Raw genomic sequence first — 16,251 nt, forward strand, 5'->3', positions numbered from 1 at the left:
CATGTTCAGTTCGTGCTGGATTTCCCATGGATTGGGCAAATAAATAAAAAAAAAAAAAAAAAAGTGTTTTTTTTCTCAGGTTGTCCTTAACCTTTCACAAAACTGAATGCCTGGAGCTGGCTGAAGACCTGCTTCGCCGGTGTGGGGTTTGTGCTGCCTTGTTTCACTAGCTGTGCTGTTACCAGACACACATTTTCTATCTATCTATCTGCCTTCTTTTTTTTTTTCTTTTTGATGGAAAAAATTCGAGCTCCTTTTTTTGCATACCCAGCTCCTGAAAATCATTAGCCAGTTGTGCTGGCTCTCCATCCTTTACAGAAGAGATTCCAGCCATCTTGGTTTAGCTATCCTTCATCCTCAAAGCAGCTCCCTGCAACCAAACAGGGCTCGTTCTCATCCAAATCTGATCATCCCTTTTAAACAGGGAAAAAAAAATAAAAGGGCAGAAAAGCAATCTGCTTGTACAGCCTTTAACAGCAGGAGACTTTGGCCCAAGACATGAAGTGGTGGGCATGACAGCAAAATGAAGCCAAAACACAGCAAAAAAAAGCAGAATAGCGTGGGTAGGCCCTTTTGTGTCACCTCTAAATTGATTTTGTCTATGAAAACGGGATCGGTGGGTCTGAGGAAGCGGTCTGGATGCGTAGTTCAGTACGGGAGATGTTCATGAGCATGTGTCCGTGCATCTATGACCTATATTTGGATATACAGTCTATAAAAAGCCTCGCTACAAACAGCCTCCAGCAGGAGTCGGATCCCCCGTCCCTGGTGTTGCTGCCTGCTCCAGGAGGGAGGATCAAGCCCACTGTGGTGTTTATTTCTTCTCTGGGTGTTCTGGAAGATGGCTAAAGCCGGCATCTCTCTGCACGTCCTGAAGGAGAGGCTGAACAGGTGACTGAAGCGTTGTGCTCGCGCTGCGCCAAGGGACAGGGAAGGGCGAGGGCGTAGGGGACTGGGGCAGGGGACAGGAGACGAGACTGTCAGCGCAACAAACCTGTGCTTCCTTGGAGATTCTCGTGGATAATAGGATGTAAATACACATTGTGTGTATACGGGAAGGGTTCGTGAGCAATCTTCTCTTTCTCTTTGACTCGCTGGGGAGGGCAGGGGGGCAGAGCCACCGTTCTGGCCAGCCTGCAACCCTCGGGGTTTGCTGCAGGATTTGTGCAATTCAGCAAAGGGCTGTTGCTGCGTCAAGTGTTGCTGGGAGATTATGGGTAATGGGGAATTCGGCTTCGTGCTCTGCTACAGTCCGGTTGTAAATGGGAGGTTTGGAACGAACTTCTGAATTTGGGAAAATGCCTCAGAGTCCAAAGGGTTCAAAGACAGGAAGTCAGTGGTTATCTTACCTGAGAACGGACATTTCTTCTCAGTTTAAAGAAAGAAAATCACTGTCGCTGGGGAATTGGGACATACGTGACGCTGATTCACCTTCCGTTTTCAACGCCTGTCCTCGGAAGAGGAACGCTTGACAGACGGGTTCATTGGCTTCATGTAAAACAATCTGGCCCAAGCTGCCCCGGCTGGCACCAGTCCACGTGTTCAGCTGCAGTGCGACAGCAGTAGATGGTGTCTCTACCCAGCTGGGCAGACAACAACCGCGGGATCAGATGTAAGCCATGAGCACGGCTCTTCAGGAAGAAGGGATGAAAAAAGGGTCTGAAATTCTCCACAGTTAGAGACAGGCAAGACAGTGTTCCCTCCCAGCGGATCTTCATGTATGAATTTTCATACATTACTTTTAAAGATCCCGTGCAAATGATATGGCAAGAAATTTTCAAGTCAACTTTATTGTCATCTGTATAACTCTCGTTTACCTGTAGTAAAAATGATGACTGTCTATCGAGAGTATCCCAACTGATGAAGTGCAGTGCTTCTATTTATGAAATTAATGATTCCAGACTAACACCAGCTGACAGACTTGGTAAGAGCCTGCTCCTCTGGTCAAGATACAAACATTGCTCACCAGCAGCCTTTATCACTCCTGATTCACACAGCAGCAACCGCAAAAAAAGATACTGGAGACCTGGCCAGGGAGAGAAACAGAAACACGGAAACCACTCCTGAAAGAAAAAGTGAAAATGAAGTGTGTGGGAAATTGATAGAAGTGTGTGTCTTACGAGTCCCGTGCAGTGAGCGTACAGGGAGCGCTGTGGAGAAGTGTGGGGCTCTGCATCAGCCTGGAAAATAAAACCAATGTGACAGCTCTGAAGTCATGAAAAATATAATTTTCTGTAAATGCCTGAGCAGCGGAAATAAGGTTACGCATACAACCACGCTTTCAGAAAAGGGGCAGTGCTAGATCTCTTACTGCAAACCATACAAGTACGTTCTGTATGCTAACAAGAAGAGAAGACTTTAAAAGCTTTCTGGTCAAGAATGGGGATGTGGTTTGTGCATACACCAGACAGGTGTTAGAGGTCACCAACTCAACAGGGACTTCACTTCCATTACAGGAGACAGTGCTTAGAGGTTGTGACTGAAATGGAAGCGGGAGGTTTAATCCGTTCTTGCTTGTGTCATTCAGAATTCTGCTCAAGAGACAGCAGCACAGATTCTATCACAAGTTACTAAAAGCTGTAGATCAGTTATGGAGATCAGTCGTACCATTGTGTAACCGAACAGGCCTCTTTAGAACCAAAATTAGCAAATGCTGAAACGTTTCCTACAGTTGCTTAAAAATACACAAGAGTACTTTACAGATGAGAAATATACTCCATATCAAAAAAGTGCTGGAAAGACAAAATTGGTCAAATACTAAAGCACTGGCTGCTGAAAAACAACTACAGCACTGACAGTGGTGTTAATGATGAGATCTTTGATAACTTTACTGTTATTTGTAGAGGAGAAAGCTCGCAAAAACGGGCCATTAGGAAGCTTATTTACCCTGATAAAAAGCTGCAATCAGGGAGCAATTCACAGGCAAATCTCTCCCCCAGGCGAGCACCCATTAGCCACCCGGCAAACCTTGCAGAATATACTCATTTTCTGAGGATTCCCCCCTCTCTCTCAAAGAGCGCTTGCATCATATCATTCCTAAAACTTTTCCAGTTGGGGTTTCTGCGCTACCACGTTGCGTCACCCTGATGGTTGCTGTTCTCTGCTTGCGCAGCTAGAGCTGTGGAGTGGATCTGAAACGTATTTACAGCAAATACGGACCCACCTCAGCTCAGCTCGCACGCTTGCTGTATTGACAGACTCAATCCTGTTATGACATTCCCGCTCGCCCAATTCCTCTGAACTATCTGCATTTCTACATCACACAAGCTCAATTTTTCCAACTAAACTTCTGTTTTACTCCTAAAATTCTCATGGTAAGCATGCGCACATAAATATACTTAAAAGGGCAACTCGCCCCCCCCTCCAATAGTCCAGGGATGATGTGCAACATGAGGGACGACCACCCAGGAACAATTATGCCCAGTTTCAAAGTCCCAGCAGGAGACAGGAGGCTCTGAGAAATCAAAATCTTGCTTTGAAGCAAGAGAAGTGCTACCAAAGTTAAGCTCAGGATGTCCGCAGCTTTCACGCGATGGCAGAGGAAGTCTCCTAGCCTCAGGAAACACCAGAAAATCGTCAGACGAGGATCTGCACAAGCTGGCAGGCAGACAATGAATTAAGGTCAGGGAGACTTAGAAAAATACGCCACTGATGATGCCTTTTTATTTTCTCCTCGTTCAGGTCCGCTGCAGGCAGTACCCAAAGCGGAAGAGGAAGGCAGGTAGAGGGAGCAGCTACTGTTAGCGAAGCAATGGCGTGCTTGGTCCTTCTCTAAAAACAGTACGCTTTAAAATACCACGGAGTATGCGTGAAAGAAGGGAAAACTATTGGTAAATTATTTAATCTGCTGTTTATACAATCTAAAGTTAACCTCTGGTTGTTTGGAGGGGTTTTTCTCTGCAGTGGTTTTGTTTTTTTTTTTTAATTTTCTTTTTAATGTCATCACCTGAAAGCTACTGTGGATTTTGTCCTTATAAAAAGGTTCAGCCAAAGATAAACGAGACAAGACCACAACAAAGAAGGTAAAGACCTTAATACAGTGTTTAACCCAAGGAGGTCACAATTCAGAATGCAATTCCCTACGCATTAAAACAATACAATAATGATAGTAACAGCAGCAGTGGAGCAAACTGGGGATGAAGAAAGAGAGGCTAAAGAAAAAAATGTAGGGTCTTGCCCGTAATAAAATTTAGCGATGGCACAGTTTTCATTTAACTGATACAGCCTGAAGTTCTGCCAGTAAAATGCAAGGAAAAATCACAAAAGTCTACAAGGAGTAGCTGATGCTCTGCTAGTAAATCGCTTGTCAATTACATAGTCCCAAGATATTTGTTTGGTGTTTAGGAATGAACTTTGAATGATTCATATTTTGATACTTTGGGGTTCCTCAGGATTTTCAAGAACAGTTCGCTGAGGCAAACTTAAAGAAAACTATCTTTAGGAAAATCACCCCCCGAAGGACAGAAGCCCAGCATACCCTACTCGTGGAATAAAGCGCGACAAATAGGTACAAAGCATAAATACTTGCATTCCCTCATACGTCATCCCTAAACACAGTAAGTTCTTTTAAACCAGGCAGTTTTCTTAAGCAAAGTGAGTGGAGTAGCTCAAACTCAAGAACTCGTCTTCAGGATCATAATTTAAGAGAGTACAAAGATGCATCTTTTTTTTGCCTTTTTTTTTTTTAATAAGGAAGAACGCAACAGATGCTAAGTAATGAAAAAGCAGCTAATAAATACCAGCTACGAAGCAGTTTTCTTATTGCTGTTTCACTAAGGTCTTCTTATCACATGCTTGTTCTGTGGAAGGACCGTCCTATAAAAGGGAAAACCAGAGCAGGATGAGCTGATGGGAGAAGAGAAACACCGTGGGTGTCTTGTTTCTTATTTGCATAGTTTTTAATCTGAGGAAGAATGAGAAGTTCTGCTCAATGCCAAATGAAAATCATAGAATGGTTTGGGTTGGAAGGGACCTTAAAGATCATCCAAGTCCACCCCCCTGCCCTGGGCAGGGACACCTCCCACCAGCCCAGGCTGCTCCCAGCCCCGTCCAACCTGACCTTGAACACCTCCAGGGATGGGGCAGCCACAGCTTCTCTGGGCAATCCGGGCCAGCGTCCCACCACCCTCACAGTGAAAATGGTTCAAAAAATCACGATAGTACAAGTAAAAGCACAAAAAATCACCTCAAAATGCATCAAAGAAAAAAAAAAAATGCACCACTCACGTGGCAAATGCTTGAGACCTGCACACTTATCAAATTACAAATCTTGCATCTGTATTTACAAGTTATATGACCTCTGCACCAGGGAAGGGCCAAAAGCCCTGGCCCGTGTCCAAACAATTTCTAGTGGTGTATGTTCCCACACAGCTTGGGAGGAGCCTCAGAACGGGGTCTGGAGCTGGTCACAGCACAAAGTAAGTGTCACCCACCATCACAGCACTGGTCACTGCCCAAGTCCTTATGAAATGTCCTTGTTTTCCATCCGTCAGAGTGGAAGCCAAGCTGCAAGCTGTGGAGGCTCGGTTCACAGCCCTGGACTCCAGCCTGGAGACACTGGCGCAGAAGTTCAAGCTGCAGGAGGAAATCCTGGAGGAGGAGATGGGCCAGGAGGTCCCGTGGAGGTGAGCATGGGGAGGGACAGGTCGGTCCCCGTCCTCACATGCAGGTGACACTGGTGTGACCGCGGGTGGAATCCACCAGGCGTACAGCCCCTGCTGACCCATTCACTGCAGAAATGGGCGACGCAGGGAAAAAGTACGGTTCCTTTGGTAGTCGTCTCTTTGAAACACAAAGCCAACCGCACAGCCCAGGACATATATATGCGGTTTAAAACCAGCCGTGCCGCTTCCAGGATCCCATGGACGTCAAGCCTGTTTGGGTAACTCCGTCCCACAGTAAGCGAAGGAAAAATAAACCCCAACTCGCTAACACTATGATTACTTTCCCTGATTAAATGAGGCCAGAAGATGCACATTTTTAGCACTCAGGCTAGGACATATTGATAGCCTTTCCCTCTTCTGACTGAGAGTTTCGGCAGCAGCCCTTCTTTCCGCACACGGGGAGAAAAGGGCTCCAGCCAGGCCTGTTGCCAGGCCGCCTTTCGGCAGGTCCCGTCGGTAAATATTTATGGCTGAAATACCGTTGAGACGGCAGAACCGCAGAGCCGGGGGGAGGCGGAGGCCGTGACGGCGGGGGCTGGGTGAAGCGGCTGGGCGGGCGTGCGGGCCAGCCAACCGGCCTTCCCGCGGCTTCGGCCTGCCTTCCCCTGGCCTGCCCGCCTGAGGGCCCCCGCTCTCTGTCTCCCGGCAGGCTCGGCTCGGAGGAGGAGGAGCAACGAGCGGTCGGGCGGCGGGAGCGGCGCGCCGGCGAGAGACGGGGCGGAGCGGGCGGGCAGGCAGCGCCAGGGCGGCCGCCATTGCGGGAGGCTGCGGCCCTGCCTGCCGCCGGGCCCGGGGGCCGCCGCGCCCCCGCCGCCGAGCTGCAGCTCGCTGGGTGCCGGCTCCGTGCTCTGAGCGCTCGGGGACCGGGGGTGTGCGGGGCTGGGGCGGGAGGGGGGCCCGGCCTCTCCCCGCGGCGGCGGAGCGGCCTCCCAGAGCCGTGAGCGGCTGCCCGGGCCCCGCGTCCCCGGGCTCGGTCCGGCTGCGAGGGAAATCGGGCCGGAACAGGTATGCACGGGTTTAGCCGGTATTTTTAGCAAACCGCCTGCAAAACGGGGTGTTTCCGTGTTAACTAGCAGCCTTTAAAAAAAAAAAATAAATTAAGGGTTTGTTTTATCTAACAAAGGGAGAGCAGAAACAATAAAACCCAACTTCGAGTATATTTGTCTCCATGTCGAGTTCCTGCGTGGCTTGAAATGGCAGCCTTTCTCTCAGGACGGCCTGTCGTTGTGAACCGGGCTGTTGGGAAGCTTCTAAGAGCTTTCTTAAGTTCCCATAGCTTAAAAACCCAGGATTTTTATCCTTTTTGCTGTATGTACCTTTTATTTTTATTTTCTGTTCCACAGTATCTTTTGGCCAAGTGGAGGAGGGTGGGTGAGAGAATGTCTAGATGAGCCCACCATTTTAAGCTGGACAAGAAGATGCTGAAGTGTTGACCGCGTTGGTTAGTTCTTTGCTTACGTTAACAAAAAATGTTTTAACTTTTTGGTCCCAGCTTAAGCGAATGACTGAACGAGGAGGAGCCTCCCCTCCTCTGATGCACAGGGATGTTGTGTTTCACCTTCAGAGCAGGCTGGAACCAAGTCTGTACCAGAAGCGTCTTCTGAAGGACGCGCGTGTACTGAAAAATTGACGGAATGGAAGGTTAAGGCTGAGTTGATTTAAACTGAACTGACTGGAGGGAAGGTTAAGGGACCTGTGATAATGTGTCCACCAAACGTGAGCGTAGCTTATCTCTAGCAGAGAGAATGACAGAAGACCTCGCCTTTCCCCCTCCTCCTTACCACCTCCTTGCTATCCCCAAAGCACCTGCTACAGCTCACTGGAAACTGCAGCAGGAAAACCTGCTACAGTTTCTCCATGACTTCTGGAAAGACCCGGGTCTTCCTCTGAAAGCTGAGAATCTCAGATTGTGAGCGGAAGTAACCACTTAAGCAGATTTCTTAAACCCGCTAGCGTTTTCATAAAGTAGCTGTAAAACTGAGCATTTTCTGTTTTCTTTTGGATTCATCACGGGAAGTAAAGGCCATGTTTCTTTTTGCTTTCAGGTACTGATGTTGTACTAGTGTTGCTTCTCTACTTCGAGTCAGCATGTCGAAGAAATCGGAGGCTCCGCTCTCCTTGTCTGACTGCCTCTGCCAAATTTGCATGGAGATCTTTGTGGAGCCCGTGACTCTGCCGTGCAACCATACCCTCTGTAATTCTTGTTTCCAGCTGACCGTTGAAAAGGCCAGTCTTTGTTGCCCTTTTTGTCGGCGTCGAGTCTCTTCCTGGGCACGATATAATGCCCGCAGAAATACTCTTATCAACTGGGAACTCTGGGAAAAGATTCAGAAGAAGTACCCGAAGGAATGTGAGCGTAGGATTAACGGACAGGATTTGGAAGAGGAAAGTAAGTAAAATGTCACTTGTCCTGGGATGTCGCTGTTTTACCAAAGTAATTACCGTTGGTGGACTTTGGATGTTGTGAAATAAGAAACTGCATGGACAGGCTGCGTTACCGCTAGAGAATGCGGTGTCAGAGCTCGCCTCTGAAAGGGGCTTGGAAGGCAGGGAAATGGCTTTTTTCGTTCGTGGTACAGAGAGTAGGTTATATTGTCTGATCATTTAGGTGGGTATTTGCTTGTGCGTTTGGCACAATCAGTGTATGGCTGCCTGTCCTTACTGGTACAACCTCAGCTGTGAAATCTGTAAGTGCCGTATTTGGGTGTTTGTGTTTATCACTGTCAAGTAAGTGAAGGGGTTAAACTGCTGTTGATTAACTGCCGTTAATCAGTTTGGTTAGAAATTCCAGGGCTTCAGTCTATGCAGGAGTCTCCGAGCCTAAAATTGTGGTGTCAGAGAAGAGGAAGTGAAATGTGATTAACTCTTTGAAGGGTTTTGGGTTTTATTATGCTGTCAGCTCCATTGGGGGAGGCTAATTGGTAGGTTGGCTCTATGACATGTTGTTCCACTTGCAGTATTATGAAGTCTTTTTAGTTGCAAAAAGCAAAAGATGTAAAGTTATGGCCAGCATATTTATTTTGCTTTACATGCAGTGCTTGGAAAACACTGACTGTTCTTGCCACTCACACAGTCCTTTTTTATTTTGGTCCTTTGTAATGCAAAGTGGGTTTTTTTCTGTAGCACTTGAGTCAAATCATTTCTGTGACATGGTATGGAGGTGATTTTTTGTTAAAATCTTTCGTTGTTGACTGTCGTTGTCTCGCTTTGTTCCTCACTTCTGTTGTTTCCTTCCCCTCATTTAGTCTGTGTCCCTCATCCACAACACCAGCTGAGCAAGCCTGGGGAACTGAGGCAGGAATATGAAGCAGAGATTAGCAAGGTAAGTCTAAAAGTATAGTTAAATGCATAAATGCTTTATATCTAGTTATTTAATTGTTCCCACAAACAGCTGTAATGTTATTTAATTAAAAAGAAAGATACTGAAAAGGACATTATTGCTGCAAGAACAAACTGGTTGTTCCTGAGGCGGGAATTAAATTTTTATCCTTTATGGAAGAGGAGAGACTTCCTTGAGTTTGACGTGAGGTGATGTTTCTCAAGCTTTCTTGTGCGAGTTGACCTATAGCTGCTACCCCACCCTCTCAGTCGGTTCAGTAACGTGTGCTGTCTTGTTGTCCTTCAACTGGGTGTGCTTGGCAGGCTAGGAAACGCACAGAGACACAGCAGAAGGCCCAGGTGGGTCCCCGCTACCCAATACCTCCCATTTCCCAAAACTCTGCAGAAGACTTCTTTTAGGGGTAAAGAGTCGCCCTTTCGCTCTCTACGTACCTGCCCACAGACTAAAATGCCTTTTTTAGGTCCTCAGATGCATGGAAAATATTTCAGACTAGGAAATAGAAAAATTTGGAATTGTTTTGGCTTTGGGCTTGTACTTGCCTTTTTGGTTTCCCTCCCTAAGTACCATACCACAATTAGGTGGACTTGGGTAATGAACATACAGCGTTGTTCACTCCCTGTGTTATCTGGGTTCATTTGAAAATCAGAAAAGATTTTCAAGAAATCTTAGCGTTTGTCTAAGGATCTAAAGGGTCCTCCTTCCTCTAATTCAGACACAGTACTAGTAAGCATTGTAGTTGGAAGCGGTATCAGAGTGCTCCTTTCCCTGACAGCCCCATTGCTGGTTGTTACAAGAGCAGGGGGCGTACGTGAAGCGGAGGACTGTGGGATTCTCTTTTATGGTAGCTATGGGATAAGATTGATTGGCAGCAATAGTATCAAAGGTTGATGGAGACGGTGCCGGTGAAATGTGTAATGGTGTCTGGTGCCAATCATAAGACATCAATACATGAAACTCAGACTTAACATAGGTTGTGCAGTATTACAGCTTGACGCTCTTCTCTAAAGGAAATTTCCAAATCCCATTACCTAGTTAAGAAAGCTTTATTCATTCTTGAAGTACTTGTGGAGTTACTGATAACTGATTTACCACGAGCGGATGTCTGCCATAAAGAAGGCAGATTTCAAATTCTTGGTTTGCAGCTCGGGGTTTTGCCTGTTTCAGGAGAGCTGAAGGACTGAGAAGAGAGGTGTGCTGTCCTTTAGGCATCTTGTGCTAATACTGGGATTACGATGACATAAGCAGGTTGAGCAAATGCTGTCATCTAGCTGGCATCCAGCCTTATAAAGGATTTTAATTTGAGTTTCTCTGTAGATCTGTGTATTTGGAGGTCTTAGATTTTGTTACTAATGTTTTCAAAAGGCGAGTAAAGGAATCGAAGCTTGCATGCTAGCAAGGCCAACGGTGTAGTCTTACAGAAACCAAAAGTTACGTCACTGTTATCACATTGAAGACTCTACACATAGTATCAGTTTGATTGTTATGTCTTTGGAGAGCTGTGTAATTAAATACTGGCTTTGAAGTGTGCAGAGTGTTTTTGTGAATAGCAGATCGTTCGCCTTTAAGGACCGTCAGTTGAGAGGTTCTGGCATAAAGCGTGCTCCTACAGTCTTAACCAGATGCATTTAAAAAATTCTTTTTTAGGTGGAGGCAGAAAGGCGAGCACACGAACAAGAGGAGAACAAGGCAAGCGAGGAATACATTCAACGGCTTCTAGCAGAAGAGGAAGAGGAACACAGATTGGCAGAAGAGAGACGGAGGGAGATGGAGAAACAGCTGAAGGAGGATGAAGAGTTGGCCTGGCAGCTGAGTAACAGTCTGGTGAGTTAGGATCAAGGAGGGCAGTAGAAAATGTCGATATAGGGCAAACAACTTAGACTTTTCAGAGCAAAAGTTAAAATTTTTAATCATGTAAATTTATTTTCATTTTGATTGGAAGCTATTGTTAACCCCAATACTTTTCGATCCTTGACTGACTATTAATTTTTGAAGAACCAGTGGGAGGGTGAATGTTATGGTTTTGGCCGGAGTGGCCAATCAGAACAACAGATGGCCCTCAGAGAGGAGAGGAAGAGATAAGGAGATTTACGAGTTTAGGAAAAGAACTAAACTACTTTAATGAAAATAATAATAAATAAGAAAATAGTAAATAATAATAGAATAATAAAAATTAAAGAGGAAAAAAAGTATACAGTATATACAAAACCATATCCAGCTCCCAGGATGACGATCGCGTCACCAGCAGACACAGGGAAAGTCCCAGACTGGAGTCAGCGATGGACAGGAGCTGAATTCTGGAACTAGAGTCAGGAATGCTCCGATTGGGATCAAAGGCAGACGAACAGACAGGGTCCTCTTCAGACATGGGCCATTGAAGAAAAAGCAAGCCAGAGCAGCCTCGCCCCTTTGATCACTCAGCTTTTATACTGAGCGTGGTGCAGATGGGATGGAATACCCTGTTGGTCAGTTTTGGGTCACCTGTCCCATCCGCTCCTCCCTGCAGGTGGGACCCCGCTATGCGTCTCCGCTTCCGACCCTCTAACGGGGCAAGCAGCGAAGTTAGCTGACTTTGGTCATTATAGCAATAAGTCTAAGCAAGAGCCTCTGTGCATACCATTCCTTGGTATGATCGGGTCTTATCACTCTGAGAGTGAACAGTTTCTGAACAATATGCTGTTAATTTCAGATTTTAGTCAGTTGGAAGAGGCCCAGCTAAAAGGTAAAATTGCAAATCAGAAAATTGGTTCTGTTTTACCTCAAACCAGGACAGTGAAATACCCCAAATACGTCTTCTTGTATGTTACGAACTTGAAACATACTGGATGTTTTCGTTGTGAAACATTTTAAAACATTGGTTTTCTTCTGAATACTTCCTTTACCCATGATTTTAAAAATACTTCATTGTGAGAAATTGATGTCTGTAACCTGTACTGAAAAAAGGGAATGTACAATGAAAGTTTAACTTAAGTTTTGGGGGTTTTTTTGTTTGTTTATTTTGTTATTTTGTTTTGGGGTTTTGGTTGGTTGGGTTTTGCTACCTGGTAGTAGACCTAAAGATGAAACTCTGCTTATTTGAGCAAAACCACTTGTCCCCTAATGCCAGATACAGGAAACCGTTCAGAACATGTAACATTTCTCATTCCATAACTATCCATTACTTAAGGTTCTAGAATTCTTTGGGCAAAAGTAACTAATTCTGCAGCAGAGGTAAAGTAGTTCTCCGGGTTTTCTTCAATTTGTGTTGTGTCTTGTTTTACATGATGCTACTTTTACTTGTCATCCAAGAATGACGATTCCAAAGGACGTGTGCTCAGCAGTCCTTCACCAGCAGGCAGTCCCTCATCCGAAACATCCCCAGTTAATTTGTGCAAGATGAAGAGCAAATCAAGCAACTCTGGAGACATTCAGAAGTAAGTAATTCGAGTTTTTCTTTTGTAATTATTGGTCTGTTTCTTGGTATAGTGTCCCTCCGCTCCATTTACTTCTTTGGAATCCTGTAGCCCAACTTCCCTGGATAGTCTGGGGCAAATGTAAACTGTTGAGTGTGACAACTCCTCACAGGATAACATGGAGGAGAAGGGAACCACTTGCCCTTCTCTTCAGAATGAACCTGAAGATCTTGGTTAGCGCAAAGGACTGACAAGTCAAGAAACAAAGTTGAAAAAGTTATACTTTTTTTTTTTTTCCCCCCCTTTAAGGTATCTGTCTCCAAAGGTTCATCGTTCATTGGGGTCAGCATCATTCTCTAGAACAACAGAAGGAGGAACGAGCGATTCTGGCTCTGCGGTAACTAGAATCATGTTGTTATAAGTCTCAGTGGTGGTTAATTATGGGTTATTTTCCCCTTGTCTATAGGATTGCCAATCATATCTTCCCCTTGCACATCAGCGCTGGGCAGTTTGTCTTGCCCTTCTTGAACTGCCTTCATGATTCCCCAAAGTGTCACGGGAAGAAACCATGCTTCACAGTCCACAGGCGCACACCTATGGCTTATTTCGATAGTTACCTTGTATGGCCTTACAAGTACCATACCTAAATGTCTTCAGCGAATGCTGGGTTGCAACCAATGGTGCATAAAACTAAAATGAGGGTTCTGGAGCTCACTGGAGGAGGTTGCACTCTGGTTTTCATCATTCCATTGGTCTGTCCGTCTGATCTTTCCTGTTAGGCTTCAAAAGAAAACGAGCAGGGTAATACCCTGATTCGAGTCATTGATAAGAGGAGAATGCTGCAGTTGTGTTTTCGGTCCTTTAGCTGTGCTTTTGTAGGTTGTTTTAAATATTTTCATTATTATTAAACAATTGTGTATTTTTTTTCTTTTAAAAAAGAGAAGAATCCAAGTTTTTATCTCTGGTTAGTTATGAGCAGTGCAGCTATGAGAAGTGGGGTTTGCATTTTGTTCATACCCATTGGCTTTTGATAAATTTACTTTATTAGCGATCTCTCCCTCTTCTTCAGGAGACCAATAGCAATGAATGCAGCAGTTCTGTGTGGCAAGATGAGCAAGTGGAAATGCCAACGCTGTCTCCACAGCTGACCAGTGTGATTAAAGATTCCAGTGCTAAGGATTCATTTTTAGAATCATGCATGAACTATTTCAGTGCCTCAGCTTCAGGGGACACCAGTGCTGTCAAGCAGGAAAAAACACCAGGACCAAATTGTCTAGGAGACGAAGTTCCAGATGAGCTTAATGGAATCGCAGAAGAGGAAGGGTCTAGAACAGTTCTTTGCAGATCCAAAGGAGAAGATGATGGAATCGAGTCAGACAGTGGCAGTTTAACACATGTAGAAAACATAAACCGCGAAATCTCTGCTGAAACTTGCACCCGTATTCAGTCAGCAACAAATTCTGTGGTGTCTGACAGCAAAAGTGTAAAATCTGATGTCATGAAGGTGACTGGACACTCAGATGAAGAGAAACCAGAGAGACTGCAGAACACTAAGGAGACTCCAAAAAGAAGGTTGCTGGAGCCACCAGCTGAAGCAGCGGTTGACTTGTGTGTGCTTGATAAGAGGAGAAGAACATTCACAGAAAGCTTAGAGGACCAAGGGGAGCAGGTAAATGATTTTAACTTGCAAATGCAGAAAGCCTTTGAGCAGGAGTTCTATGAAAGGCGTATGCAAGAGGAGCAGGACAGGCTTCTGGCTCTGCAGCTACAAAAACAGATCAACAAGGAGGAAAGGACACTCAATCGACAAAAGGGCTCTCCAGATGAGTACCTTCTTCGCACCAAACCACCTCAGTTTGTGAAAGACTCTCCTGCGAGAAAGGGAAGTCTTAAAATGGCAAAAGACTCAAAGGCTCAAAAAAACCAGGCTGAAACAAATCACCGTAAAACTCGGAAAGGTTCTTGCAATGAAAACTGGCAGTCCCCTACCAGAGTCCGAATGAAGTCGCCCAGCATCAAGGGAGGAAAAGTTTTGAATTGTGTGGTTAATACCAGTGACGCAAATGATATTTGTTCACTACCCAAGAATAAGCAAAAGACGATCCTTCAGATGTTTAAAAGCTCTGTTGTGGAGTAGATCAACAGAACCACCAGACACATGGTGGAATGAGAATTAATACCATGGTAACACTTCCTCCTGTGTTAGTTAAAGCTTCCTGTAAAGAGTTTTAAAGATGTTGGTTTTGAGGGGGATGACTTTGGGTCACGAAGTTGTGTATTCTAAGAAGTTTTAATAACATACACCCCAAGACTTCAAAAGAATTTAGCTGGTCTTCTCTTGACTACATCTTGTTTTCTGGCACTTGCATTTATACGATTTTAAATGTGAATACTGTTAGTGCTTAAAAACAAAAATAACTGGTGGTCTTCTCTTAATATGAGAACTTGGAGCTTTTCTTACAGCAAGGATGCACATTCCACGGAGGAAACGAGCAAAAAGATGAGTCTGTGTTTCCAGTTGTCTGCCAACTGCAAGGTTGAGGCTTCACTCAGTGCAGCCACTGTTTTTTAAATTGAAGCATGTCATTGGAATTTAGGCTGTTTGTTGCATTGCATTGTTCGCACCGCAGTTAACAAGAGTATAACCAGCCAGCCAGTCTTGCAGACACGCTCTTTCCCTCTCATATACTAACCCCTTCCTTTGAAAAGGCGGGAAAAACCAGGTCATTCTCCCACTGACAAAGCCAAGGATCTTCCATAGATGCCAATAGTATAAGTAGTTGTGGGCTTGTGTTTACCTCTGTTCATAGAGGTCACTTCTGCGGATCTGACTCTTGTTAAGAAGAAAATACTTTTGTTTTCTTATTGCTAGTGTTCTGCAACTTTATTATTGTGCGATAATATTACCTATATTTAGTGCTATTTAATTTTCATACTCAGACTGGTTTGAGTATGGTTAAGAACACATAATAAGAAAAAAATAGTTAGTCCAGAAGACAGTTATGATAGAGAAAGTTAAAACGAAAGGGGGTAAGCAACTGAAAACTGGAGTTGTCAGTGATGATGTAACTATAATTAAAGATTCACAAAACTTCCATGCCTGGCTCCTCCCCCATTTTTAGAGGCACTACCAAATGCTGTCTTCCAGTTGAGTTTAAAACTAACTGCATTCAAAAGAATTACTGTTTAGACACAGGAGGAAGCTGAGGCCTGTAGGAAGTTGAGGCTGGTGAAGAGTTGACCAGCAGCTACTCAGCAAAGGAAGTATCCCTGCGAGATTGTTTTATCTGCTGCTGTTTCGAAACCATCTTTTAGCCTTTCTTTGCTTGTAATGAGATATTTTTTTCCACTGTCCGTGCTTGAAAGAGAGCAAAGCACCAATCTATGTTGCTGAAGTGCGTGTGCTAATCACCAAAGTTTGCAAATGTTCTAAATGTGTACTTTCTTTGAACCTCGTTGATGATCTGTAGGCTTTAACTTGGGTCTGGGACATTTGTTAACAAAATACTTCAAAGCAGCATCTTCTGCTGTTTTAAGTTGGGGAAAAAAAACAAAAACCAAACTGACGTTTTATTGAAAGCGTGAACAGCACACCAAGGCAAAAATATTAATTGGGGTTTTTTCTTTGCCTGCCTCTCTATTAATGGTGGGTTTCTCATAAATACATGATCTATTTTAAGACGCTTTTTGAGAAGGTTACAACAGGTGACTTCTCCTTTTTCTGCCTTAACCATTGTGCTGGAAGCCTTCCTTCAGTATAGATCTGTTTCTGTTGAATCCTTAACTTTGTTTGGGTTGTTTTCTGTCTTGCCCAGGCATTTAAGTATAAGCCTTCATTAAAGTGTTTTTTTAAGACAAA

General features: G+C 44.6%; 1 protein-coding gene across 4 annotated transcripts; it reads left to right on the plus strand.

Annotated features, from left to right (window-relative positions):
• Positions 1-738: 738 nt before the first annotated feature.
• On the plus strand, positions 739-16,251 carry RNF168 (ring finger protein 168). Of its 4 annotated transcripts, none has more exons than XM_054207304.1 (8): positions 739-891; positions 5,493-5,624; positions 7,709-8,052; positions 8,909-8,985; positions 10,648-10,824; positions 12,289-12,413; positions 12,702-12,789; positions 13,441-16,251. In XM_054207304.1, exons 3-8 carry the CDS (start codon positions 7,752-7,754, stop codon positions 14,527-14,529), a joined length of 1,857 nt encoding a protein of 618 aa, XP_054063279.1. In that variant the 5' UTR covers positions 739-891; positions 5,493-5,624; positions 7,709-7,751; the 3' UTR covers positions 14,530-16,251. The 4 variants fall into 4 exon arrangements, with proteins under 4 accessions (XP_054063279.1, XP_054063277.1, XP_054063280.1 ...); XM_054207303.1 differs by lacking the exons at positions 739-891; positions 5,493-5,624 and adding exons at positions 6,531-6,668; positions 7,007-7,104; XM_054207302.1 differs by lacking the exons at positions 739-891; positions 5,493-5,624 and adding an exon at positions 6,519-6,668.

Source organism: Rissa tridactyla, chromosome 6, assembly GCF_028500815.1.
Source record: "Rissa tridactyla isolate bRisTri1 chromosome 6, bRisTri1.patW.cur.20221130, whole genome shotgun sequence".
Lineage (NCBI taxonomy): Eukaryota > Metazoa > Chordata > Aves > Charadriiformes > Laridae > Rissa > Rissa tridactyla.